The 26,120-nt window shown below is 41.7% G+C and overlaps 1 protein-coding gene across 3 annotated transcripts in view; it reads left to right on the top strand.

Moving 5' to 3' along the window:
• Positions 1–26,120, top strand: part of NTRK2 (neurotrophic receptor tyrosine kinase 2) — a 210,892-nt gene that overhangs the window by 121,664 nt on the left and 63,108 nt on the right. The window contains exon 14 of one of the 3 annotated variants that reach the window (XM_054185017.1): positions 17,627–17,652. The exons of the other annotated variants lie outside the window; for them this stretch is intronic. Coding sequence (XP_054040992.1) covers positions 17,627–17,637 — 11 coding nt within the window. The 3' untranslated portion in view covers positions 17,638–17,652. Of the gene's footprint in view, positions 1–17,626; positions 17,653–26,120 lie in introns of those variants that run through there. 3 annotated transcript variants of the gene reach the window in all.

The raw sequence follows: 26,120 nt of genomic DNA, 5'->3' as shown, positions 1-26,120 counted from the left end.
ATGTAATATCTTGTAGGCATAGATGCTATTTCTAGATGGTTAGCTTCGCTAATTTTATGAGATGTTACAGCCCCTAAGTTATTTGGTATTTTAATTAATACCATGGTATTTCAAAAATCACTCTTCTACATCTCTGCACAGAAATTGTAGTTGCCAACTATATCACCCCATTACTGTTACATTTCTGTGATTAATGGTGGAAATGCAGTCAGTAAATAATATTGCTGTGTTGACAGTAATGTGAAAAGCAAAACCTGAGGAGGGGCCATGCATAAAACATCGGTGGAAGTGCCCAGGATGAGATTCTGCTTGCAGGTGGTTTTTGGGATTTTGGAAATCAAATTGTTCTCTGAATACCACCCCAGTAACTCCCACCCATGCCCCATGAAGTCACCATGGTTGTTTCGGTGCAACTGAAAGGAAGGCTGGAGCTTTGCCCTTTTATGGAGAGGTTTGCAAGCTCCAGGGTTTATCGTTGGGTGTATAAATAGCAGCTGCACTGACATCAGTCTGCTGATCCGTACTTGCAACTCACTTGATTTTATCCCTAAAGATATTATCAATGATGGAAAATAGCATACTGGGCAGGCTTGTTGACTTGACAGTGGATGGTTTAGTGGCAAGATGTTTTCAGCGTCTGGCCATACATATAGCCATTGCATTTCAGATGATGTGGTAATTGTGGCTTTCATATGGAAAATTTGTATATCTTCATGAGGTAATCTTGCTATTTCATTTATATTTCTGCAGTTTGGGATTGTGTTCCTTAAAGTGCAGGAGTGTGAATGTGTGATTTGGATATTTATTATTGTTGGCCTCTGTTAGGGAAAGTCTGAAGCTGATTACAAGTTGGTAGAAATAATTTTTGTAAATTAATTTTGATTTATTTTGCTGATCTGAAAAAATGAATTTACAGTCTATAGCTCCAGTTCCACAGTAAAATTGCTAGTTGCATATGCAAATTTTAAAGACAGAAGTTTTTAGAGCATCCCTCTTCTATCCCATTTTGAACACTGAATTTTTCGATTTGTGCTTAGGGATTTTCACTTACGTTTCAGGAATTGTAACACCATTTAGTTAAAAGTGAACTCAGTCATTTTATGACTTTCCTTGTTCTTTAACTATAGATTTCTTTTTAACATATACGTAGCCAGGATTTGGTTGTCCCCATTAGGCAGGAAAGTTGCAGCAATGCTCTGCTTCAGTCCACCACCTTCTTGAATGACTTTTACAGGATAAAAGAAGCAGGAGTGTTATTCTTATCATTTTGTAGAATCATAGAATCATAGAATGGTTTGGATTGGAAGGGATCTTAAAGATCATCTAGTTCCAACGCCCCTGCCATGGGCAGGGACACCTCCCACTAGACCAGGTTGCTCAAAGCTCCATCCAGCCTCGCCTTGAACACTTGAGGGATGGGGCATCCAGAGCTTCCCTGGGCAACCTGTTCCAGTGCCTCACCACCCTCACAGTAAAGAATTTCTTCCTAATATCTAATCTGAATTTCCCCTCTTTCAGTTTAAAATGGTTACCCTTCATCCTATCATTACACTCAATCATAAAGAGTCCCTCCCCACCTTTGCTGTAGGGCCCCTTTAGGTACTGGATGGCTGCTATAAGGTCTCCTTGGAGCCTTCTTTTCTCCAGGCTGAACAACCCCAACTCTCTCAGCCTGTCTTCACAGGAGAGGTGCTCCAGTCCTCTGATCATCTTCGTGGCTCTCCTGTGGACCTGTTCCAGCAGGTCCATGTCCTTCCTGTGCTGAGGACTCCAAAGCTGGACACAGTACTCCACATGGGGTCTTACAAGAGTGGAGTAGAGGGGTAGAATCACCTCCCTTGACCTGCTGGCCATGCTTCTTTTGATGCAGCCCAGGATGTGGTTGGCTTTCTGGGCTGCAAGCGCACATTGACACCTCATGTTGAGCTTCTCATCAGCCAACACCCCCAGGTCCTTGTCCTCAGGGCTGCTCTCAATCCATTCTTTGCCCAGCCTGTATTTGTGCTTGGGATTGCCCTGACGTGCATGCAGGACCTTGCACTTGGCCTGGTTGAACTTCATGAGGTTGGCATGGGACCACTAATTGGGCCTGTCCATGTCCCTCTGGATAGCACCCCTTCCCTTCAGCATGTCAACAGCACCACACAGCTTGATGGTGGTGTCAAACTTGCTGTGGGTGCACTCAATCCACTGTCTATGTCTCCGACAAAGATGTTAAACAGCACTGGTCCCAGTACCGAACTCTGAGGAACGCCACTCATCACTGTTTTCCATTTGGACATTGAGACGTTGACTGCAACTCTTTGAGTGTGGCCATCTAACCATTTCCTTATCAACCAAGTGGTCCATCCACCAAATCCATGCCTTTCCAATTTAGAGACCAGGATGTCACGCAGGACTTTGCAAATGCTTTGCATAAATCCAGGTAGATGATGTTGGTTGCTCTCCCCTTATCCACCAATGCTGCAGCACTGTTGTAGAAGACCACCAAATTTGTCAGGCATGACTTGCCCTTGGTGGAGCCATGTTGGCTGTTACCAATCACCTTCTTATTTTGCATGTGCCTTAGCAGAGATTCCAGGAGGAATGGTCTTGCCCAGCACAGAGGTGAGGCTGACCGGCCTGTAACTCCCTGGGTCTTCTTTTTTTCCCTTTTTGAAAATGAGGGTTACGTTTCCCCTTTTCCTGTCAGCGGGAACTTCACCAGACTGCCACGACTTTTCAAATATAATGGAAAATGGCTTAGCAACTTCATCCACCAGTTCGCTCAGGACCTGTGGATGGATTTCATCAAGTCCCATGGACCTACATACCTTCAGGTTCCTTAGATAGTCTCAAACCTGATCTTCTACAGTGGGTGGTTCTTCATTCTCATAGCCCATTTTTTGCCTTCTGCAACTTGGATGGTGTGGTTAGAGCCCTTGCCAGTGAAGACTCAGGCAAAAAAGTCATTCAGTACCTCAGCCTTCTCCATATCCTGGTTGACCAGGTCTCCTGTTTCCTTCCAGAGAGGGTCCACATCTTCCCTAGTCTTCCCTTAGTCTTCCCTTTATCTCTGATGTACTTATAGATGTTTTTCTTGTTGCCCTTGATGTCCCTGGCCAGATTTAATTCTATCTGGGCTCTAGCTTGCCTAATTTGTTCCTTGCCACTTGGACATTTTCTCTGTATTCCTCCCAGTCTACCTGTCCTTGCGTCCACCCTTTGTAGGCCTCCTTTTTGCTTTTGAGCTTGTCCAGGAGCATCTTGGTCGTCCATGCAGGCCTCCTGGCTTTTTTTGCCTGACTACTTCTTTCTTGGGATACACTGTTCCTGAGCTTGGAAGAGGTGGTCCTTGAAAACTAACCATCTTCCTTGGGCCCCTCTCCCCTCCAGTGCCTTTTCCCATGGAACCCTGCCAAGCGAATTCCTCAGCAGGCCAAAGTCTGCTGTCCTGAAGTCTAGGACTCTCCAGAGCTTGCTGGGCATCCTCCGAGCTGCCCTAAGGATCTTGAATTCTACCATTTCATGATTACTGCAGCCAAGGCTACCCTTGAGCTTGACGTTCCTCACCAGCCCCTCCTTGTTGGTAAAGACAGGGTCCAGCTTGGTTCCTCTCCTCGTTGGCTCCCCTACCATTTGAAGAATTTGTCAACACATTCCAAGAACTTCCTGGATTTCTTGTGCCCCGTTGTGTTGTCCTTCCAACAGATATCAGGGTGGTTGAAGTCCCCCATGAGGACTGTCTGTGAACACAATGCCACTCCTATCTGTCTATAGAGAGCCTCATCTACTCTGTCGTCCTGGTGAGGTGGCCTGTAGCAGACCCCCACTGTAATGTCACCCACCCCGTGTTCCCTTTAATCTTGACCCATAAGCTCTCTGTTGGCTCTTCATCCATCCCCAGCTGGAGCTCCATGCACTCCAGCTGTTCATTGACATAGAAGGCAACACCCCCTCCTTGTCTCCCCTGCCACATAGAAGGCAACACCCCCTCCTTGTCTCCCCTGCCTGTCCTTCCTGAAGAGTCTGTATCCCTTCATTCCAACACTCCAGTCATAGAAGCCATTCCTCCACTTCTCCCTGTTGACAATGAGATTGTAGCCCTGGAGGCGTGCACACATATCTAACTCCTCTTGCTTGTTTCCCATGCCACATGCATTTGCATAGCAGCATTTCAGTTGGGCACCTAATTAGACTGACTTACATGCTGGAGCAGCTGCATTTCCTTCATGCTGCGTTTCTTATCATAACTCCCACAGTACTGGACTTACCTCTTTAAAATCATATGTCTTGGAGTCTGGCGATGATGTCAGATTTCATTTTAGAATGAAAAAAATGTGAGGAAAAGCTCGAGAATGTGAGCCAGACCCCAGGAGGCTGAGAAAACAGGAAAAAAAAAAACTGGATTTGTTTTTCTTCTGTTCATTACATTGAGATTCTTTTTAAACTCAGTTTCATGATTTGGGAGCATTTGAGCATGGCAGCAGCATGTGAGGGTGCAGAGCTGGCCTTGCTCTGCCAGCCTGGGGAGACAGCCCTGGCATGGCTGCCACAGAGAGCAGAGGGGAACAGCCAGCCAGATACTGGGATCCACTGAGCTGCATTTCCTCTCCCAGGCTGTTTGTGTAAGCTTGGAACTACTTGTAGTTCAATACCCAGTTGTTTCCATTGCTCTGATCACTCACACCCTGCAAGGCAGACTGGTTTCTCTTCGTTTTGGAGTAGGCTGAGAACCTTCTCTCCAGCCCTAGCAGTGTGCCATTTGATATGAAGAAAGAAGTTGTTTGTATTTCCAGGGTGGGTTCAACAGAAGGAGGAGATGTGGTCACACAGTGTGTATTCCTCAGGCGTTCTTGTCCCAGGAGTACCATAGCAGAGCCTGGCCATATTTCCTTGCTGGGTGCACGGGCTCTCACTGCAGAGCTGAGACATGAGAGTCTGGTGATATGAAAGCTACAGGCAAGACGGAAAATTCACCAAGACACCCTCTGCACCACTGGGATATGCTAGGCCTCTGACCTAGAGCAGTAGATTTGTTCATTTCTGCGTGCTGCTCATCCTGCACACACAGTGTCCTGCAGAAAACAGCAATGCACAATGAGCACTGCTGCAGCTGACAATCTCCATTTGACTTTGTTTCCCATCTGACAAATTTTGGTGTGTTTCACATTGTATCTGTCACCCTACACTCTCCTACAGTTTTGAGGAATAGGGGTAATTTTTGACAAACATTACAGGGTAAAAAATAGGCTGAGTTGGTCCCTATGCACAGAAGAAGAGTATTCCAAGAGAAACACTCTGTCAGCATTTCCATCTCTTTTGAAAGGCTTTTATATCTGAGTGACCACAAAAGAAAGGCTGCTGTAGTGGTTTCTTAGCCAGCTAAGACCTAAGCCTGGGGATTTTCCATTAACTCCCAAAGTTCACAAAGATGAAAATTTGTAAGCAGCTCATTTTCCTATAAAAAGACACCATGACCTCAACAGCCAGAATGCAGAGGACCAAAACTGATCGATCTTAGTGAAATCCAGACTGAGAGGAAAAGCCTTGCTGTCCAGGCTGAACTTGCCAGTCTTGACATTCATCAGTAGTCGGGATTCAGAGGTTGGGAGGCTTAACAAGACACTGACTTAGGATCTTCAGATGCTGAAAACCAAAAAGCTTTAGATGCTGAAAGCTGAACATGGATGAGGTTGAGATTACAGGGAGGAATATACATAAAGTATTTACTGCTTGTAAATTGTGTGCTTTGCTCTGGAGATATTTTATTGGCAAGGTAAATGTATGAGAGAGATATTGTCTGAATAAAGATACAAAGGTATATGAAGGTGTATTTTGTCATCTTGACTAAATAATTTTGTAGTTTGATTGCATGTTTTAATCTCTGCTTGCAGTCACCATTTAAAATGCATGTCTTTGCAATTGTTCGTCAAGTCATACATATGTCAGAAATCGGGGATGTATTTCATTAGTTGCATTTGACTTTTGTTGACTGGATGAGAGATTTATCTCCCAGACCATAGCATAGTGAGTCTCGGATATTTTTTGTGGTCATATATTTCCTTTGCTCAACAAATCAAATGTAACAGGTAATACATAAATCCATGAGAAATTAGATTTTTTTAACTTCTGATTCTCATTCTGAGATTCATCAGACATGTGTTTCTTTTGTTTTCCAACGTAATGGAAGAAGTTGTCCCAAAGGCAGAAGCCTTCAACTTGAAAAGCATGCATTTCTACCTCCTTAAAAATCCAGAACTGGATAGAAAGGAATATTTCCACATTTAGCGTAGAGGTGAACCTACAGAATCACTTTTGTCCCCAGAAGGTACTTGTGTTGAAGTCTTAATCTATTCATGAAGTCCATTTACATCTAATAAAAAAGGCAAGAAATCATGCTTTCAGCAAAATATTTGCATTTCAACACAGAGAATGTTGTTCTGTGACCTGAATTATTCGGTAAACTACTTGCTCTGAGAGTTCAAATGCTGGAAGTGCAACTGCAAGAAAAACCATCTTGGACTCTGATCTTTAATTTATAAATAGCATCAGTGTTATCACCTGGAAACACAGCACGTGAAACATACTGGCTAAATAGTGGATGTTATAAGGAGATCTGGGCAATGGAGATCCAAAGTATGCATTTCAACTACAGAGACAGAGTACAAGGCAGGCCAGCGTGAAACATACACTCTCAGGAAAGTGTCCAGTGTCAAAATTCAGGTAGGGTGTGCACCTTCTTGTGTAAATTCATCCAGTAAACTTCAGGTAAGCCCACTGCTCTTCTTCAGCAAAGCTCTGAAATGCACTGTCAACATCAAGCCAACCATGGGCTTGATGCAACCAAGAGCACACTTAAGGACTTTATGAAATATAAAGTGAAATTAAACACGTACACAGGCATTCTCTGCAATTAGGGTATTAGTCAAGATCAAAAAAAACACAATGTGGTGCTTTTTTAGTAGGTGTATATGCCAATCTCAGTGGCATTGCTACATTCAGTTTGTCATTTGACAGTACATCTGTATCAGAAATACATACACTATTTTGGCACCAAAATATGTAGTAATAAGTAAATGACAAATAGCACCGTTAATATTGTAAAGATTACATTATGCCTTTCAGACTCCATACTGCATACTAAGTTCTATGGATGTTGATTTTATATACAGAAAGCTGCGTTATATAAAAGCATAATGGAAAAATAACATGACAGACGTTAAATGGGTTGTCATATTTAAGCTGAATGGAAAAAAAAAATAATCCATTGTGAAAACCTGCTTATCACGAGCCTAAGCATGAGAGCAGGATTGGGCCTTGGATTTATTCCTTTATGTCAATGAGAGTTTTGGCTGAATAAGAAATACAGATCCTAGGGGAAGCAAGGTAGTTTCAATAAGAATAAAATAAGAAATTTTAAGTCTAATAAATACTAGAGTGTGAGAAGATCAGATGTAAATCAAATAACTTTGTAACCAAAATTATTTCATAAATCCGACTTATAATTTTCTTGAGATCATCACCAAGCAAGTGCATCGTTATTAAGAAACATGAGTGTGTAAAATGCAGTTGGCCCTGGGCACAACCTCACCCAAAGATGAATTTTGGGAGAAAATGATCAGGAATACGGTTGTCCACAATAAGCATCCATTAAAACAGGGTAGTATTTATTGCACTTGCAGTGTGAGCCATGTTGGTTTTCAGCTGTATATAACATCTTCACACCTCTTGCCAGTAGCTGTCTCTGAGGAAGTAAGGCTGTAACTGCTTTGAGACTGTGACCTGTGAGAGCAGTTTAGCTCTTCTGGAGGAGACCTTGTGGTTGGCTTTGCAAGTTTGCAGATGTGCCCAGTGTGCAGGGAGGCCCTGCATAACAATGGGTTACGTTACACCTGGAGCCATCGGAACAGGAGATGGATCCACAGCCCACTCTGAATATATGCATGCCCCTACTATTTACGTGTTTCTGTGTGTGAATGAGGGTTTATTGGCTTGCATGGCAGCCCATGCGCCCAGCAGGAGTTCACCTGCTCTGTCCCTCCCTTTCCTATATCATTTGTACTCTGGCTATCAGATTCTGTGGGAGAGGTTCTTTCCCCACTGGTGCTGGATCCATGCAGCTGGTATGTGGAAAGCCCTGTCTCTCCCCGCAAGCAGGAGGGCTTATCAGCTTCTTTGGGGTGGCTAGTCTCCCAAACCTTTTTTATTCTGTGGTCCATGCAGCTCAATTGTCATTCTGTCTTGAGAAGCCTTTCCCAGCAAAAATGCCACCAAGGTTCATAAGGCTGATCTGGTATATTTGATTTGGTTTTGACAGGATTTTGCAGGGGAGCTCCTTATTGTCTCATGCTTGGCTGCATGTGTGTTATGGGCATAGGGTGGGCCAGCAGCAAGTGGAACGTAATAGCCATTTAAAATGTTGTCAGAGATAAAAGTAACACAGGTGGTAGTACTCTGAAATACTCTGTAATATTCTTCAAATAATTTTTTCAGCATTAACTTGTTAATTAAACCTCTCAATGGGCTTCTCATTTTCCACAGCAACAGTTGGGGAAAAATGATAATGCTGGGTCTTTTTCACTGGAAGGTGTTTAATTAATATGCCTGTTTCAGTTTAGACATGTATTCTGTATAATAGAATACCTGATCTCAGCATTTTTGACTCATTTAGAAAATATAATCATGTGGGTAGAGGATTCCAGGAACACGCTTATGTCATTAATTAACACAAATAAAACCCCAACTGCTGAAATGTATCTTTATGATAATCTTTTAGAGCCCTCCCTTTCTCACTTTCCCTTAAGCTAGTTTTCTTTTGGTTTGTTGGACAGAAGAGAGAGAACCTTTCAGTACCAGCTGCTCTGTCTGCGAAGGGTACCAAAGGGACCTCTGCTTAGTGGGACTATGACTTAGAGGCAAAAGGAGAGACAGGCAGCCCTTTAGCTCAGTAGTTCCTTGACCATCAGGGTTGGTATGAATTTCTCAGCCAGGTTATAGTTCTTCAAAGGCCAGAATGTGTATTAAGTCATGAGGTACACAGATCTGGTATGAGGCGAACACTTGGTGGGTCTTATCTCTCGCCCATCAATGCCCATAATAATTGAAGACTATTATTTGCAGATTGCAGAGGAATCGCTGTGACTGAAGTATAAAACCCCTTCAGGGAAAAAAAAGTCTCAAATAACCTAAGTCAAGACCCTGCAATGAGGTCTGAAATTGTTAAAAGTTCTGTTGATGAAAAGTTGTGCAGTACCTCTGGCCAGTGACTTGCCCATTAGCTTTTGGGGGCAATTAAACATTTAAATGGAAAATGTATTGCATGGAGGTATTGTTTACATTTAGAAAAAATATGTGGTGTATGCATACCAATTATTGCCTGTTTCTCTAAATTGCAGTGTATCTCTGTACAACTAATAATGTCTTTAGGATTTTTTTTTTTTTAATTTCTGCATTTAGGGAATCTAAATTCCATTCTCAGATGTCAGCTAAGCACATGAAATGAGCATCCTAAAGGCATTCAGGTGCTAAATCAACAACTAACTGGTTCTCTAAAAAGCCCCTGAACAGCTTGGAAGTGTAAAGTCTGGTCAATAGAAATCAGAGCATTAGTCAGCTTAGTACTTTGGACAATTCCAGTAGATGATTGCTTTGCCTTTAGCTGCCTAAAAGCCTTTGAAACTGGTTGCTGGAAACTCTGTTGATGGTCAGTAATTGTACAGGTTGCAGGGTGCAGAAAAAGGCTTTCAATCTCCAAGAGGATCCCTTGAGTGGCACTGAGTTGTACTGGAGGGTTGGAGTCAGAGTTAAGGAAATGGGAAGCGAAGCTGACTTCACAGCAGCACTCCCTTTCCCTCTTCTCTCACCTTGGTTTGTTTCTCACAGTACTGGAAAGACAGAATGGAAAGTGAGGTGGTTGTCTTCATCACATGGTTATTTATTCCCAAGATTGGATAGTGAGAAGCCAAATCTAGCATCAAACAACTTCCAATTTATATCATTTTGAGGGAAATCCAGATTTGACAGAATTTTCAGCTGCCATTATGAATACTTCTTTGAGCTACATTTTCAGTTAGAAACTTTCTGAAGTGAAGCCGTTCCCACACAGCTCCTCTCATCTCTGAGTGTTGCTTAGGATTTGTTTAGATTTCATTTCTTAGGCTGTCTTTCAAGGATGTGCTCTCATTTTTATGGTGCCCACAGCCTGGAATGCCTGTGGCTGCCTTAACAAAAAGAAAGAAATAGCTGAAAACAATACCCATGAAGGGGAACATGTCCCACACAAAGTAGGGAGGAACAGAAAAAAGGAGAAACAAATGGAAAAGGAAAAGGAAAAGAAAAAGAACCTCAGTCTCAGCCTTTGGCAAAGAAAGAACAATACATGACTGATTTGCTCTGACCGCTTGTGCAGGAGGACATGATTTGTCTTGTGCCTGTTTTATTCTCATCAGAAGAAAAGCAACTGTTCTGCAGTATTTGCAGTCTTCACTCAGGAGGCTGTTGAGACTGGAATAGCAATGGGAGTGCCTCCAGATAGAAATGCATTGACCGGCACTGTGTGAGAAAGCTTGAAAAGCTCCTTCTTGGGTGGTAAAAAGCACAAGGCAAAAGCTTATGGGCTCGTTCTTCATCCTCTGATGTAGAAGTGGAAGTACCCTGTTACACAAGGTTGCTCTTTCCAGGACTGTCCATGTTGTCATGTGCTTGTGGTGCTTCGGTCCGTGAAGTTCACTTGTGCAATGGGGAGTGCACAAAGGTGCTGTATCATCAGGTGAGAGTAAGATGATTTGTGTTATCGTTGTCCAGCAATGCTGATCCTGTCTATGTTGATGGTAAATCCTAACCTCATTTTGCATACTGTATCTTCTCATTTTGGGAATGAACAAATTACTACAGTGGACCTCAGTAGTAACTTTTCTGGTACCTAAAAAAGGCTGATACCGTACCTATTAGAAACCCTTCATCAAATAACTATCTAATAAGCCTGAATCCACGTCTTCCAACTCATAGAGATTGGCTTATGCTGTGTGACATAAAGATTGATGTCCTTTTTTAAGTACTAATCCTGTCCAATGAACCATCCTGTCTGATAAACCATCAGATATTCCCGGTATGGTATGTAGCAGCTTCCCCAACATTAACAGCAACATATTTATACCCTCCTGTGGCCAGCACCCTCAAGCCCAGGAAAGCAGAGAAGAGGGATCAGAAGCAGCTAAAATGCCAGAGGCTCACAGCTTGCCAGCACCCTCAGCCGTTGCAGCAGAGAGCTGGCACTCATCTGTCCTGGTAGGAAATGATGTGAAACAGTGTTAGCATCATCAGAAGTGCGCTAGTGTCCTGCACCCAATGTAATGACCAAGGTAAGCCTTTGGTACTTCCCCAAGGGCTCTGAACCCTCACTGCATCCACAGTGTGCCCGGAGAAGGGACTGCTACCCACCCCTCTGCAACAGGGGAAGGGCAGAGGCAAACCCACCATCCTTCAGCTCCTGCAGCCTGTGGCTGACTACATGTGTAAACTGCCTTTGATTTCAAGTCACATCAATGCTCTGGCCACCACTGTGGAGGCTGGATTCGCAGGCTGGACCCCTTCAGCTGCCACAGTCAGGCCCAGCAGGCATCAGACATGGAGCCCAAAACCTCTGTGTTCAACTCAGCCTTGCAGGAAGGGTCCTTTCAGTCTTGTGCTTAACCCTGAGAGAAGACATCGGGTGTATGTTTTCAGTGAAGTGTGGTTTGAGACACGTAAATCACAGTTCTCATCCTGAAGGTGTGGTATAGGAGCATAGACTTAAGCCTCAAAATTCACATGGTCCTTCTTGGATAATATATTTCTTTTTTGGCCTTAGATTTTGCTTCTGGAGAGGAAGGCACAAGCCTTTTGCTTTCCTTGCAGATGCAGTGAATCCTTCTAAAAGTTCATCTGAATTCTGTTTGCAACAATCCTTATTTTACTAGAGAGTGACTATTTCCCAACTCATTGAAGTCTTTAGCATTATGCATTTTGATGCAGCACATCTCCTCACTGGAATTGGTTTTGCACATTTATCACTATGTTGTATTGCACTTTAAGGTTACAGTTTTTTACCTCTTTTAATGGCAGCATTTTAGAGAACCCTGAAATTGTACCACACTGAGGAATAAACACAGTGCAAAATAAAGTATGTCTTTCAGAAATGAGGAAGAAGAGAGAAGTTTTGACTTTTCTTTTCAGTGATAGCTTTCCTCTAGAGGCCAAATCCAGAATTGATTTCCCATTTTAATCATCATGAGTCTTTCCAGCCTATTGATCTCTGTTTGTTTTGAATTTGGCCTCAACATCTGAAACAGAACTGCGGTAAATGGCAGCATTAAACAAACTGCTAAGAGATTTATCTTGGACTGGTAAAATTTCTTGACTGAAGGTTAGGATAGTTTCAAGATAGAACAAAGCACACAGGTGCTGTTGCGGAAGACAGCTTTGCCATCTCACCTTTGCAGCTTATATTTATTGACAGAATATGTAAACAGAAATATGTGGAGCACTTTCTATGGGAAAAGCACAGAAAAGCATCAGGTGTTTTTCTTAATAGTGGAGAGAAAGTGTACAGAGAAATCTCTGAATTTTGTTTGCTTTGGTCTTGTCTTGGGACAGACTCGCTGCCTGAGCGTGCAATATTTATTTTTCATCATATATAAAAGACTGTGCCCACCCACAATGAGTTCTTGGCCTCATCAGACCAGTCGTTCCATCCAAATGTCCATAAAAGCTTTTAGAAACATTTTGTTACGGTTTCTCTGACCTTTCTCTATCGGTATACTGTATACAAGCACACACGTTAAAATCCACACCATTCATTAGCTAAACCATCTCAAGTGCTGTCTTCCTGAAACTTCCTGATTCTTCCGTGACTGCAGCCAAAGGCTGTGCTGGGAGACATTTAAATAGCTGAGAGACTAGTGTCTGCCCTATGATAAAGAAATACGGCAGCAGACTGCAGAAAAGTTGTGTTGGAATAGTCCCTTGAATTTCTCTCCTCTTACAGAGGGCTATTTTTACGTATCTCCTCAGAAAGACAGGACAAATTCAGAGAAGTGCTAAGAACAAAGCGGCTGCAGAAATGTATCTCGATGCTGGCAGTTTTAATTTTTAAGAAAGAAGGGCAATAATTTAAATGGAAATGCAGTCTAAGGAAAGATAGCAATCCTGGGTTTAAATCTGTCCTTGATCTCCATGCTTTTATAATAAGAAAATGAAATAATAGTTTACAAGCTCAGGTATAAACCCTCCGCAGTCACAAGCTGCCCATCATTCCCTGCGCTGCTTTCTGCTGACAGATCCTGAGAAGCCATGCCGGCAGCACTGAGCTGGACTTGCAGTTTTGCATGGCATGTTACCTCTCTGGGTAATCAGGATAAGAAGGCCATAGGTCAAAGCCTATTTGAACACATTCGAGCCAAAACCAGCAACCACTGTTTTCTTTGTATCTCAGATTCTGTGGTGGAACAAGCTTTATTTAACCTCGTCTGTGACAAACCTCATTGTCTGTGACAAAAGTATTTGGAATTAGCTTTTGGGTTGTTGCTTTTAAGTAAACTAATCAGCCATTTAATACTGTGGAAAGTAAGCGTTTCTGCATCCCAATGTACTTGAATTATTGAGGTTTTTGGTGTGTGGTGTTGTTTAAGTTGTGCAAGCTATAGGATGACTGTAAATAAAATCGCAGTTTTAGGCAGCTAGTACTCAGTCTGATCCACAGACGGTGATGGTTTAATTCATAGGAAACAAAAAGCTTCTTGTCCCCTCCTCTTCAACCCAATGAAAGGTGGTGGAGCAAAGCATCAGGGAAAAGTAGTGTAAAGACTTACAAAATGCACACTGTACCCATGAATGCAAAAAATATGAAGTATGTGAATATATTCAATCTCTTAACTCTCTTACAACAAAATTACGGAACAAAGGAAAGGCAACAAAGACTCTTTAATGTTTCACTTTTTACTTTTAACAGGCAGCTGCTCTATATGGGCAGATTTCACTGTACGTTCTCAGGCTTTGCTACGGGGAATACCTCGTGTTGCAAATATGAAGAAAATATTCTTATCTCTAGGTGTTGTTTAAGCCAGCAAGCATGTTGTTAAGGGTGACACTGTTCTACACATGGCATAAATATAAACAAAATTACTAATAAAAAAAATTAGACAGGACAAAACTGAACTAACATCACAAAGATGAAGAAGATAAATAATGCTCAGACAACAGAGAAACTGCAGGGAAAATACAAAAGCCCACAACTTGTGTGTATCCAAGTAATAACCAGAGAGGACTCCAGTAAGAAGTAGCATCCTGTGAGACAGTGAAGTGTACAAATATCCCCCTCCCACACAAAGAGAAGGAAGGAGAGGGTGGGGGAGGAAAAAGGAAATAAAAGATAAGAGAGACAAAAGGGTAGGCCTTTTGGTCATTTACTCCAATTAAGCCAATATTTTGCAGCTGTGCTGTTCCAAAGTTCAAGCAATTAAAGTCACTACCTAGGTTTTGCCCTCCCTGACAACATGACTTCAGGATTTGGATTTAGGGAGCAAAAGGATTTGGGCGAGTAAGGCTTTGCTTTTGATACATTAGCTGACTTGTTAAAAGCAGCAGTGTTTGATTAAGGATCTTATTAATTGCCTTTCACTAGGCTGATGTGTTCATCGAGCTTTCCCTCTTCCCTGCATTTCATCCTGACAGCCAACTAATTGAATATCCGGGTCAGGTTGGGAAGGGAATTTTATCCACGCTCCTCTTGGGCTTCAGTGAGGAGAACCAGAGGTCAGCATGGCAGAGCCTGGTATCTGCAGCTTTAACCGTTTGTTCATTTGGTTTTACAGCTTTTAAACGTATGTTTATTCTTCTCTAGATGTTCAACAGGGAAGTCCTCTGGAGTCCCTGATGGCGTTTCATTATGGTCATAATTATAAAATGTCTCATATCTTTGGGGTGTGTGAAAGGATCAATAGAGTACAAGACAGCTGAAGAACAAAAAGCTCTTCTGGGTCACTGCTTTTTTCTGTACCATCCATGCTCCACACCTCCAGACCCCAGCTGCTACTTGTGCTGCTGGAGACATGAAGTGAAAGATTATTAGGGTGCTGGGATAAGGGAAATGTTAACAGCAGTGCTTGTGATTATCAAAGGGACTGGATATATAAGAGGTATCATGATTTGCTTTGGTTGCTGAAAAGCAGAGGAGCCAAAGGATTTCCTTTGTATTAGGGATATTAATATAACTGCAGTAACCTTTCTGAAGATGAAATAGCCCATCATAATCCGAATGGCGGGTTCTAGCACAAAAGTACTGCTGTATGCAAAACTTTTGCTGTTCCAAAGGATTTGTACATTGACCATCATTTGCGGTAGCATAGGAGTTAAATTGCAGAATCCTTCTTTGATGATTATCATTTTGTTCAGTATGAGAGAAGTTTTCTGAGCAATTACTTTTAACTCACAGCATTCAGATCAGGACGTAAAATTTGTCAAAAGCTGGTTGTATTCAATTCTTGCATTTTGGTTCAAACTTCTACAAGTTCATTAGATCTTGCTTACAACTTTGCCATGCTTAAAGCTGAGTGTTAATTTCCATTCTCCACATCCTTTCCACTTGCAAAGGTTTTTTCTCAATAGGTTTCTTGGTAATCAAATTTGATAGCCTCTGGATAAGGGTGAGAAAAATGATCAGTGGAGCAATGTGCTGATGTGCAGGCATCCTGCATAGGCTTCTGTATGAGATTGGCATCCAGCTCTTCATCTGATGATAGCCTTGAAAGAGTGGTTCCTCCACTGTAATGCAAAGTGAAAGAGGAAAGTCCTAGTGCCTTTACCACTTTGTACAACCAGAATAATGCAGCCTTTACTGAATTATTCCATCTTCAGTACAACTTCTCCTCCTCCAAAGTTCCAGGGTAATAGCTGAGATTTTAAATGCACAGAAGTATAGCTGTTCAAAAATAGAATTTTCCTCCCATGGGAGATTTCAGCATTTCAAAATTACTTTCTGCTTTAAAATCAGAATGTAAGTTAAAGCAGAGGGCACTTGATTCAATTTTGTCTCAAGTTTTGAATTGAAGTGTTGAAATGGAAAAATATGCATCTTAATAAAATTTAAATAATTTGGTATTTTAAAATGAAAAGTTTATTTGGGGAAATGTTTCAAAATTATGGGTAAGATTTTTTTTTTTTTGGGGGGTGGGGCATTTTTCCACTTTGGAACGCTGAATTTGATTCTTTGCTTTATAAAGCCAGAAAGGTAACTGGAAAGCAACATTTTCCTGCTGCCAAATATTTGAAACTCTTATTTTACACCATTAACATTTTTCAGTCAAATTTTTGGACTGGCTTTATGCTGAAGTTAGTGCTGTGGGAATCAAAATTTTGAATGTCCTGACTTGCGTTCAATTAATATTTGGTATGTTTTCTTTCATTCCTATACCTATTTCCATTAATTTTCTTGTTGAGCTTACCTGGGAGGGGGAGGGACTCTAAAAGACAAAAGTGGTTGTATGTAACTGCAAGTGATATCCAACAAGTCCAAACCTTATTGGATCAAAGGGTGAAACTCCACTGAAGTCAATGGAGCTTTAAACATTGGCATCAACAGCAAATTTGTCCCATGGAGTGCAATTGCATTGTCACATCTTGAATGTTCTTCATTCCCATGATAGACGTTACTAAAGGAGTCTCTTTGCAAGCACTTATGCATTTATTATTTTCAAAACCCATTTCCTCAGAGAGGTCAAAAGCTCTTCTCAGCACCATAGGGAGCCCATGGGAATTTCGGCATTCTGAAGTACGGCAGGTATCCAACTGCATTAAAATGTTAACACCGTTTTTATTTTATTTTAACCATGGTCTGGTTTTGTCATGAATCAAAAGTGGTGGAATCTAATTATTTTTTGATTGGAAGGAAAAAAATTCCAGCAGGAAAAATGTCACATTAAAATCGGATTACTTCCAACTAATCCATAAAAGAAATTGACCTAGTGAAAAGGCCCTATCCCTGATTGCTTTGTGTCACTACTGTGATGCTATAATACCATTTTTTATACTGTGTTTCTGGCAATTTGCAGAAAATAGATTGCGGATTTCCTCTGAAAGCTAAATGTTTTTTCCTGCTTGGCTGTACAGTAAAGCTGGAGTTTTCCCTCCTTGCCTATTTTTCCTTAAGAGAGGAGAACAATGCAATTATTATTTGTGTGCGGTACTTTAGAACCCCAAGGTTCAAACAAGATCTCACTGTGCAAAGCATTGTGGGACTCTGCAGCTGCAGATAACCCCTGCCTGAAGAGCTTTTGGGCTGTGGCCCCGCTCCTGTAACCTGGAGCTAGTTGGTTGGCCTGTGGGCAGGTTACAGACCTGGGGCTTCGCGCACAGGGTGAAGAATGGGGGAAGGATGCTTCCGGTCCTGGCTGCATGAGCAGGGAGTCACAGGGATTAAATCCCTTGCCCCAGCTCGCGCAGGAAATCTGTGACTGGCCCTGAGGTGGAAGACAGATCTCCTGCGTAGCTCTCCTGGCCTCGACCCATCCATCCTTCCTCCCACTGTCATGTTGGCCTCCAGCGCAGAAACTTCTACCCGAGGAATTTTCCATTGAGTTCTGCTGCTGATGAGTTTCTTTCTCACCAATAGGTGGAAACTGACAGCCCGGTTTCTCAGGTGACACAAGGAACGGTTCTGCCATCCCAAATGAGGCAGGAAAAACATCACGCAGAACAAGGAATTTTCCATAAGAAACTGTACCATAGCAACTGAAAAAGACGTTGAAGCACATTACATTTTCTCAGCTTGTTGCAACCTGTGCTTTGATGCAACAGGACATCAGAAAAGCGAAGACTTGGTTTTTTTGTTTTTCTTTTCCTCACTTATTTCTTTGGCCAGGAGAGTGATCGCTTTAACTGGTGCTGCTTGATCATAATGAATTTATTGCAAAATTGTGTAACCTTTCAACATCCGTCTCCAAAGTCTGTGCCAGAGCCTGTGTTCTGGCAAGCATTGTCATGCTATAGCCTGGGAGGATGAGGGAACTACATCTGCAAAGTTCCATAAGAGATCACAAGCTTTTTCAAATTGTAGGATAACTAACCACATGGGATGCAGAAGTATTTCTAACAGGCTGGCAGCTGCGCAATATGTGGCATCAAAATAAAATTCAGTCTCTAAGAAGTATTGATAAATAAGCTAGCAAAAGTTTCTGTCTTTTTTCCTAAGCAACCTCAAATATGGTTGTCAAGTGTAACAGAAAAAAAAAACCCCAGCACTGTGCAGAAACAAGGGCTGTGGTGTTGGTTTGGATATGGACAAATCCTTGCTGTACTAGGGAGAGCGTTTAATTAAAATGTTGTATCAAATCTTTAAGGAGTCTTTGCAGGGCAGATGTTTAGCTTGTTCCTGAGTAGCTGTAACAGGCTGTTCAGGATGCAGAAATCTAAATTGACAGGACCTAAAATGCCTAAGTGAGACAGGAGAAATTCTGATTAATTTTACTAATCAACTGAGGTCTGGAGATTCCCTTTCTTTTGAACTGGAGCAGTTTAGTCATCTTCCTTTTCTTTTTTTCAGAGTTCATACTGCACCCTGCCCACATTTCTCCCGTGTGTCACTTCACAAGCCCATCAGCAGTTCAGTCTTGTGCTTCTCACTGGAGACAATAAACTCCATGGTGTGGATGATCGTCCTCTCCTGTGTATCTGCAGACATGAATTACTGGGTGGAAAGCTGCAGTATATAGCACATTTGCTATGCATGTACTGTCGTTTAATTCAAACCCACAACCTGTCGGATTTCTGAGGTATTTCTGAGGCAAGATGTACCTCTTTTCTGTGAGACTGCTTGTTTCAGGTTCCCCTCAATGTCAGTGACAAGCCTGTCACTGGTTTGGGAAAGTTGTATCAGATTCCTGCAGAGCTGGGCTTGAACTAAAAACGCTGTACTGGAGCAGGAGTTGTCACAGCTGTCCTTAACTAGGGCTTTTGGGAAGGTCCAGATGTGAAAGCACAGTACTTTTTGTGCAGTAGCAGGGATAATGCAGGTTCTTGAACCACTTCCTCCTAGCTACTGTAGCCAGCTTTCAACTTGGTAAATTATGGGCAAAAATACCTTTTAAAATAGTCTTGACATTTTTTTTCCCAATGATGTTGTTCAGATGTTTATCTAGAATAGCCCTCGTTAGGACACAGTTTACCCTTTTCCCCAATTTCTGCAACAACTGGCATTTCTGATGCCTGCTTGGCACAATATGAAGGAAAATTATTCCAGTAGCTCCTGTTCAGAAATCTTTGTTTATTTACATTTATGAAGGTGTGGAAAGGGAGCTACTGCAAGTAGTTTTGGAGTGCTGGTTGTGGTATGTTAATCCCCGAGGGTCTGTTTATTTTTATGCGGGATGGTACATAAAAGACTGTAAACTAACAACATACAGACTGGAGTAAGCAAAGAATTAGGGCAGTTAGCTAAGCAGCAGACCTCACATTGTCTTTTGTTCATAGCAAGTGTTTGGTTTTTTTGTTTTTAAATTAGGGAACACTATGGGTTTCTTAATTGCTTTCTTCAGCAGCTTCTCTGTGTGACTGTTAATCTAGAAGGACTCCGCTGGGTTTCTCACTCTACATTTTGTGAGCAAGAGCAGGATTAGTTTCATGACATACAAGATAACACTGAAGGCAATGCAAGAGAAACAGTGGTGTTGTAAAATCTTTATTCTGAATGTATTTTTTTTTCTTTCCAGTTGCTTTTATTTTTGACTGTATTACAATGCACTTAAACTTTAAGAAGGCCAGGATCTGTAAAAATAAAGGAAAGTATTCATTGCAGGCAAATCCGTATCTGAAGAGTTTCCACTTGAGATTTTGAAATCAAGAAAGTGATGGCAGTGAGGAGTTTGGGTCATTGTATTCAAAATATACCAAATAAGAACTTTGATGAATACAAAACCTACACTTCATAGCTTTGTGACGTTGTCCAAATAGAAACTAATTAATATTTAAATAAAAACACCCCGCTATTATGAAACAGCTAGGTAAGCATTTCTGGCCTTATTTTCTAGGTGGGGGAAACAATGATAAAGGGATTCACTCAGCAGAAGCCTCATAAGAGCTGTTTGCCAGAGTGGTGATGACAAATAGCTTTTCATCTCTATGTGTGTCTGTGTCTAGGTTTCAGAAGCAAACAATGTTGCCTCTCTGTAGTTTCTCTGTAAGGAAAAATGCAAATCAGTAATGGTTATTTTTGCAGTTAGAGCCTGTTACATTCCTGGAACATGTGGCTGAATTACCATTCTCATATCAAAGAAAATGTTACAACAAGGGAAAAATAAATGTCACAGAAGCAATAGTGAAAGCAACACACTAGCCTGTAAGTTGAGAGTTGCACGTGGGAAAACACTGGAAAAACTACCCAATAAATCTTGAAATTGGCTTATAAATAATCACGTTAGCTTCTGACCCTTCCTCTTCTCCTTCAAATTCTGACTAGAAAGGCAGGCTAGAAACACAGAGTCCTGGAAATTCCTTGAGGATCATTTTGTGGATGTTGTACTACCAAAAGGCAAAGTAGCCCTCCATCTCCCCAACAGGATTCAGACCAGTCCCTCCTAAAAGCAGGTCTGTACTTGCCCTCCTGCTGGTGGTGGTCTTGCAGGAGGCAACAGTTAATCAATGCTGCTTGTAAAGTGGTCTGTTAATCTAGCCTGGTGACATCTTGTCTGTAGGGCTAACAATAATGCTTTGTGTATCTATCTCAGTGTTTTAGTGAAGTGCAGACGGTGTACGGTGTGCATATCAACAGACAACACCCGTTTCCTTAGCTGCAAGTGCCAGTTCCGAGCAATTTGAGACAAAAATCCAGCTGTTTCACTGGTAACAATAAAAATGATGATACTTTTTAATATTTCCTTCACTGATAAGCACATGGGGTATTCTGCCATTACAGTTCAACAAATGTAGCAGCCATTTTTGTTGGTTACTGCTGCTCAAAATGCTTTCCAAGTGCATGAGTATGTAGGCAGCTGGTATTTATTGCTCTGGAGAGAACTTGAACTTCAGAAGGAAGGGGAGAAGAAAACCACATTTTGCCTATCTTTGTTCTGTGCAGACTACAGTTGCTGTAAATATCATGGTGTGCAGCAGTTGGAACAAAACAGCTTTGTTTTTTAAAAGCAACAATCATATAGATGCTAGGTGAGAAGAGAATTTCTCTGGTCCATGCATTTTTGGTTTCTTGCAGAGACTGCCAGAATTACATTTGCATTCACTTAAGTCTACAACAAGTATTACAGAAGATTCAACTGTAAGTACTTTCCAAATATAAGAAGCACAGGGGAGAAAGGTGACTATGATTTATGGTGACATCTATTAAGCTTTTACAGAATATCATACATGTGTACTAGCCATCACCATAAAATTAACTGATACTAATTGGTCAGAGCTGCCAACTCAGTCTGCTTATGAGTGTAACACTCTTCTTTAGGTCATGTTCGTTATACTGACATCGTATGTCAGATCCTGAATAAAGTTCGTTCAGCCATTTCTGCTGTTCTTCTTCTTGTTTGCCCTGCTGTGTGTGTGTGCTGCTGCCATCAGCGAGAGTTCACGTCTTGGCAAAGACTGGGTCTGTGTGCGTTGGGAAATGCGTGCTCGGGTATCTGCCCAGTGGCCACTTCTCCAGCAACAGCGGGGCTGTGGGAGGACATCCTTAGATTGAATCACGCCTGGTGTTTTCCTCTGTCTTGGAAACTGACTGGAACAAAATGTTCAAAGCTCTTGCTTCCTCCCTTTCCTCTTTTTTTTCCTCCCTCTTTCAGTCTTTCACTTTCCTGCCTGAAAAGACTGTAACTAGATTCATTATTGTGTGATAAATCAGCCAGTAAACTTCTATGCATTTTCCTGCATTTGGGCAGCTCCTGTTCCTTAGTGACAGCTGCTTGGCTCAGCACACTGTAATTATCAACTCAAAACCAAGATGCTTTTAGGTGCTGAAAGCATATTGGCAGAGACTGAACTTGTCCTCAACCTCGTCATGGGCCACAGCTTTAAAAGATCCCATTTAGTGGTTGTTTGGTTGTGTTGTCACTGTTGGTACTGAGGCTCTGACTGTTCGTTATCACAGTGGACCCTGTGGGAAGTTGTCGTTACCCTAAAGGAGTATAGGTCTTCGTTTTTCATTAGCTGCTGACATATCATATAGTTAGCTTTTGATTAATGCATCCGTGTGCATTCTCTTCCTCTAAAATAAAGTTCTATTGATATGTGGGAGAGGATTTATACGACTTAGTGAAAATTTACAAAGCCCTTATTTAAACAGATGTCTGAATGGAACTTTGCTGAGAAGCAGACCTGTTGGTTTGTTGTCTGCAGGGGAACCAAGGCACTCTGTGCTCCTACTTTAAGCCTACCTCCGTTTGGTTTACTGGCTGGACAGACAGGCTACTGACTTTTGCTCCCTCACCAAATTCATTTTAGCAGAGAAGGAGGTCTTCTCCTTATTTGTCTGAAATGTAGAGAAACGTAGTTTCAACTGATAGATAACACAGTCCAGAGCTCAATGAGTGGAAGGAGATTTCTCGTATTCTCTGCTAGATCTGTTAGCTAGATGTGTTATTTTTCATGTTACATGAAAATTACATGCAGATCCTTGAGGGGGGAAGAGAAAATACGTAACATATTTTTCAAGAGAAATAATCAGGGTAAGTCCTGCTGTTCCCGTTGTCAAGCCACAGCTTTGCTTTTCTCACTGTATCCACGGGGCAGGTTGGGTTTTCTATCAGGACTATTAGAATAGGCATGTATCCTGCTGCTATTAAAAAAACCTGAAGTGTTCTCAAGCCCTGCTGGGCTACAGTTTAGTGTAATTTACAGAGCAGTTCCAAGTAGCAGCACCACTATTTGCTTAAGCAAAGCTCAATGCAAGGGGCATGATGCAGGCTCGTTTGCACCCTCCCTATGATTTGGGGACGTTGTCAGACCCTGGAGAATGATGAGAAGTTACCCAGGCTGTAGAAACCTCATGACTTTTACACATGGAATAATTTGTGTTGTCGTCATACGACAAACATACACCTTATGGTCTTAGTCCTTCAGAAGATGCAGGACAGAAGAACCAGGTCAGCAGAGGAGGAGATGTGTAGTAGCAGATCCTTTTAAGCTTGCAAACTGAAGCATGTGGTACGTTCATATGGAAACAGAGGAAGAATTTTTTTCCAGTGCACGTGCAACAAGACAAAAGGAAAGTCATCTTTTCTTCGCAGTTGTTGAGAATCTGATCCTGAAAAACCCTCAGCATGTTCAGTCTTGCAAACTCTTTGTGACTTCATTTGGGTGACCTGTAAGTGAGAACTTGTAGGGCTTTCATTCGAAGACAGTACAATGTAATAATATTTTGACTGCTTTGTGGCTGCAGCAGAGGTATCTGGCACAGCCCAACAGTAAATACGAATGTTCTGGGTGTAGTCTTTGTTGCCCATAAGCACTGGAATTCTGAAACTGTAATGGGGGCCAAGGAGGAAATGCCCTATGGGAACATAATCCTCTGTAGATGCAATGCCCTAGCAAAGAGGTGTGCCAGCCTGTCAGTGAAACAGAAGCAGAGCAACAAAATGCCTCACCATGGAAGGACGCAGAAATGCTGAAAGACAGCATCTCTGTAAAAGAGAGCAGCCTCTTTTTCAGGTCTGTTCACATTTTCTGATGGTTTTGCTCATGTCTCCTGTTGGATGAGGCTTTGGGGCAGTATATCGGGTAGTGGTAACCCCTTCTGCATCCCCAGAGAACAGAGGGCAAACTGAGGTTTCAATGTATAGGAAGACTCAAGACTTGTTTTCTCTCCTTGCTGCTGGTTTTGTTTCTTGGCAAATAATACAGGGATCTGATCAAAGGGCAAGTAATGTTTCTTCTTTTGTTTGTTTGCAATGCTTGAAGTCTTTGTGTGTCATTTGTGTGTCCTCAGAAATAACCAAACCTGTAACTTTTCTCTGTGTTTAAAGGCACTTTAACCCAGCAAAACCCAGGAAAGGAGGCGGTACACACGGAATCATAAGAGCAAGTAACCACGTAGCAGCAAAGTCTTAACTGCATGCAGTTAAGGAAGCAGGCAGAGACAGAACCTCCCTCTACAGCAGTTCACCTCAGTTGGCCCAAAGAAAGCAAAATGTAGGCATGCATAAGATTCTGCTTTTCTCAGGGAAAGCCACACAGTGTGCTGCAGCCTGATAGGACTGTAAAAGGTGCTCTGAAGCAGGACAAAAATTATTTGGAAAAGTGTAAATAATATGCTTAAAACATAATATGCTTAAAACAGACTGGGTTCTGTCACACTCCTACAATGTTTTCTATATTGTTCCCTTTTCTTTCCTTGCTCAATTAGCTGCAACAGGGCAGACCTACCCATCTAATGTGGCAGATCAGATGCTATGCTATCTTTTAGTAAAATAGTTCAGCATAAGGTAAAGATTATGTGCTTAACTTTATATAAGGGGATAGGATTTGGGACTGTGAGCAAAGCACGTGGTTTATTCCTTCACAGGCTTGAAAGCTCCATTTGCTTTTCATATTTTCTTTGAAAGGCCACCAGTAAAACCCTTGTGTCTCCCTTATATCAAGGTACGAAATGATTTTCCTTTGCTTTTAAAATGAGAAGAGAAAAAGTAAAGCAGAGAAACCTACATCAAAAATAGGGCAATCTCCTTTGAATTTCACCCTTATACCCACTTAGGCCAAGCTCGAATATGGCTCAGCCTCTGAATGTATGATGTTTCTTTCAGGTCCTGCTTCTCAGACTGGCATCCTGGGATGCTGTTCAGACTATGCCTGCTTCTGAAAACGGAGATAGAAAAGAGTTAATACTTTGAAGACAGTACATTTATTAGCCCTTCTCCCCTGCAAGTGTCTATTATATGAGATATTCTCCATGGTACATCCCCATCCTTTCTGAGTGCTTCTGTTTCTGCAGCACAGAAGATCCCTAAAGATTAGCATTGTGCTGAGGAAAGGGTTTCCTGGTCTGAGCTAAGAGAAGGGTGATGGTGGTGAGATCATTGTCTCCACTTAACTTAAACATGGAAGACGAACCAAATTTGCCACCATAAAATAATACCAGCAGAAGTATTTTTGCAGCAACTCATGCACAATAGCCTTAAAGTTTTACAATCATTAGTCTTATGGAAGAAGTGCATTGAGATTGGCATTTACAAATTAAGTATGTACACATCTGCAAAGGCAATGTTTGGTCAAAATTCCAGCACAGTTTTATGTTTAAAGCTGATTTACCATACTGTGCTGAAAAGTTGTCAGTAGGCTGGGAGCAGCATAGAAACAGAAACTCAGAGCAATTAATATCTGTTATTTACTCTGAACATAGAGTGTCAAGTTTAACTTTTAGTTATTCTGACATATGCCAATTGTTTCAGCATGTAACAGATCAAATCCATATTTAATACATACTTATAATTGAAATAAAAAATAGTTTCAGGTTGCTAAGGCTTGAGGGCCTTGTGTACTTTAGTTTTTCTATGCAAAGGCAAATTCATACCTGGAAAAACTCAACTTCATTATTCTTGTTTTCCTGAAGGGTGAATTCAGCTCATAATGCTCATGCATTTAAAACAATTATAGCATTTTAATTATAATTTATTATTAAGTAATTCTTATTTGATTATAAGCATCTAATCAAGTATGGCAATATGCCTATCTGTAGCCAAACTGAGAGGATCTTGAACAATTAAAACAAATCAATTACCATAACAAAAGAGTAAGATAAAACGCCTCACCAGAAACCAAATGTTAGCCCCAAAAGAGAGCAAACACTTGGGTTTTAGTCAGAGAAGAGCCATGCCATCTACACTGAAATGAGTTTACAGTGGGCAAGGTCTGTCGTGCCCCTGCGGGCAGGTGGGGAAGGGCTGGGCACCCTCCCAGAAGCTGCAGCTCTATTTCACGAAAGGAAGCCTAATTCTCCATCAAGACAATAGAAACTCTGGGGTTTATAGTATAGCTCCCGTGAGGATGTAAGTTGTAAACAAAGCAACTGAAAGGTTAAGCTGCAGCAATCACAGATTTATTGGATTTATCATCAGATGTAGCTCTTGACAGCTAGGAAATCCCTGGGAATTATGCCATTCCTGTGAGTGCTCACA

This window comes from Rissa tridactyla, chromosome Z, assembly GCF_028500815.1.
Source record: "Rissa tridactyla isolate bRisTri1 chromosome Z, bRisTri1.patW.cur.20221130, whole genome shotgun sequence".
Taxonomy (NCBI): Eukaryota; Metazoa; Chordata; class Aves; order Charadriiformes; family Laridae; genus Rissa; species Rissa tridactyla.
This window is presented reverse-complemented; position numbering and strand designations above follow the sequence as displayed.